We start from the raw sequence: 1,463 nt of genomic DNA, 5'->3' as shown, positions 1-1,463 counted from the left end.
GGGGGGGGGGGGATGAAGCGGGGGAGGGGAGGGGAGGGGCGGGGAAAGGCGGATAAAGGCGGAGGAGCTGCCGGATGGAGTTAGGAGCTGGGGGGGAGGGAATATGGCGGTAGGGGGGAGGAGCTGCTGGTTGCTGCTGGGGTTCGATCTGAGAAAACCCATGGAATGGAGGAGGGGTGGTACGGGCGCTGGAGGACTTCCGGGGACGAGGTCCTAAACCCCCGAGTGCGGCAATGTGCGAAGGGCATGTTGGCAAAAACTAAGGTAGTAGAAATGAGTGGAAAAATGAGGTGACCCCGTAAGGCCGGCAAGTCGCTGCTTCGGGGTTGAGGCGCCCTGGGCCCTACGGCAGACGCCACAGCTGGATCTGCAACATGCATGCGGTGCGTGGTGTGCAGCTCTCAGCGATAGCACCGGCGCTGCCAGCTACGATCTCGACCTACTCCTGACGGTGCATGTGGTTGCAGGGTCGGCGTGCAGCTTTTGTTGCCTTTAGTGGCCTTGCATTACTGATTACCTTCATGCACTACCGCATGCCTCCCGCGCACCCCCTTTTCCCTTTCTGCTTCGCGCAAAACTGTGGTTAATCTTTTCCCCTTTTCCCTTATTAACCGCACACATATACACATATACACATACAAACGCACACATGCCGTACCTGTGTGTGTTTGTGTGTGTGTTTTGTGCAGTTGTTCGGCGGCCCTCAGCTCACAGGTCCGCTGCTGCGGATGCGCGTCCACACCTGGCTACTGCTGGCGGCCATGCTGGCAACACACGGTGGGAGCGTGTGTGTGTGTGTGGGGGGGGGAAAGACGACATGTGTGTGTGTTTCAGAGCGTGTGTGTTATGTTGCGTGTTGATATGTAAGACCACCCCAACCCCCCACCGGCCACCTACCCGAACAAGCCGTCGCCGATTCCCGATTCCGCATCTTTCATTTTTTTTACCCTTCCGGCTGACAATAAGCATGTTAAACACTGAATAGCCCCTCCTTCTAAGTATTAATAATCAAATTGCGTGAGGGGCCAACCTGGGGCCACGCATGGTGCGGTATTGGGGCTTGGGGCAGCTGTGCCGTGTTTCTCACTCTCCCTGAGATAAAAACCTGGCCTGAGCTTATTAGACAGTAGGCCCGTTGTTGGGGATTTGGGTATGGTGGGTGGTGGATCCAGGCTCTCAGCTCATCTCATCCCCCCTAGAGCTCCTCGGGTTTGGGGCCCATTACATAACCCCCACCCCCCTTCAACCCCTGATCACCGTTAGTCCTTTGTTGATGTCCTCTCTCTGTCTCTGCCTCTCTCGCGTTCCTCCCCGGGCCCCCCGCAAACACACTCTCGCTCTTCGGATGTCCGGCCCTTGACGTTCAGTGGTTATGTACGTCATCCTCATCGGCATCATCGACCGCCAGTTTGCGTGAGTGTGGTGCGGAGTGTGTGTGTGTGGGGTGGGGGTGGGGGTGGGGG

General features: G+C 57.7%; 1 protein-coding gene across 1 annotated transcript in view; it reads left to right on the top strand.

Annotated features, from left to right (window-relative positions):
- The window catches only part of VOLCADRAFT_93917 (uncharacterized protein), a gene marked incomplete at both ends in the record, with an annotated part of 31,232 nt that overhangs the window by 19,235 nt on the left and 10,534 nt on the right, over positions 1-1,463 (top strand). Inside the window, 2 exons of the mRNA XM_002953169.1 lie at positions 690-777; positions 1,368-1,413. Coding sequence (XP_002953215.1) covers positions 690-777; positions 1,368-1,413 — 134 coding nt within the window. The remainder of the gene's footprint in view (positions 1-689; positions 778-1,367; positions 1,414-1,463) is intronic.

The sequence above is a fragment of the Volvox carteri genome (assembly GCF_000143455.1).
Source record: "Volvox carteri f. nagariensis unplaced genomic scaffold VOLCAscaffold_34, whole genome shotgun sequence".
In the NCBI taxonomy this organism is placed as follows: domain Eukaryota; kingdom Viridiplantae; phylum Chlorophyta; class Chlorophyceae; order Chlamydomonadales; family Volvocaceae; genus Volvox; species Volvox carteri.
This window is presented reverse-complemented; position numbering and strand designations above follow the sequence as displayed.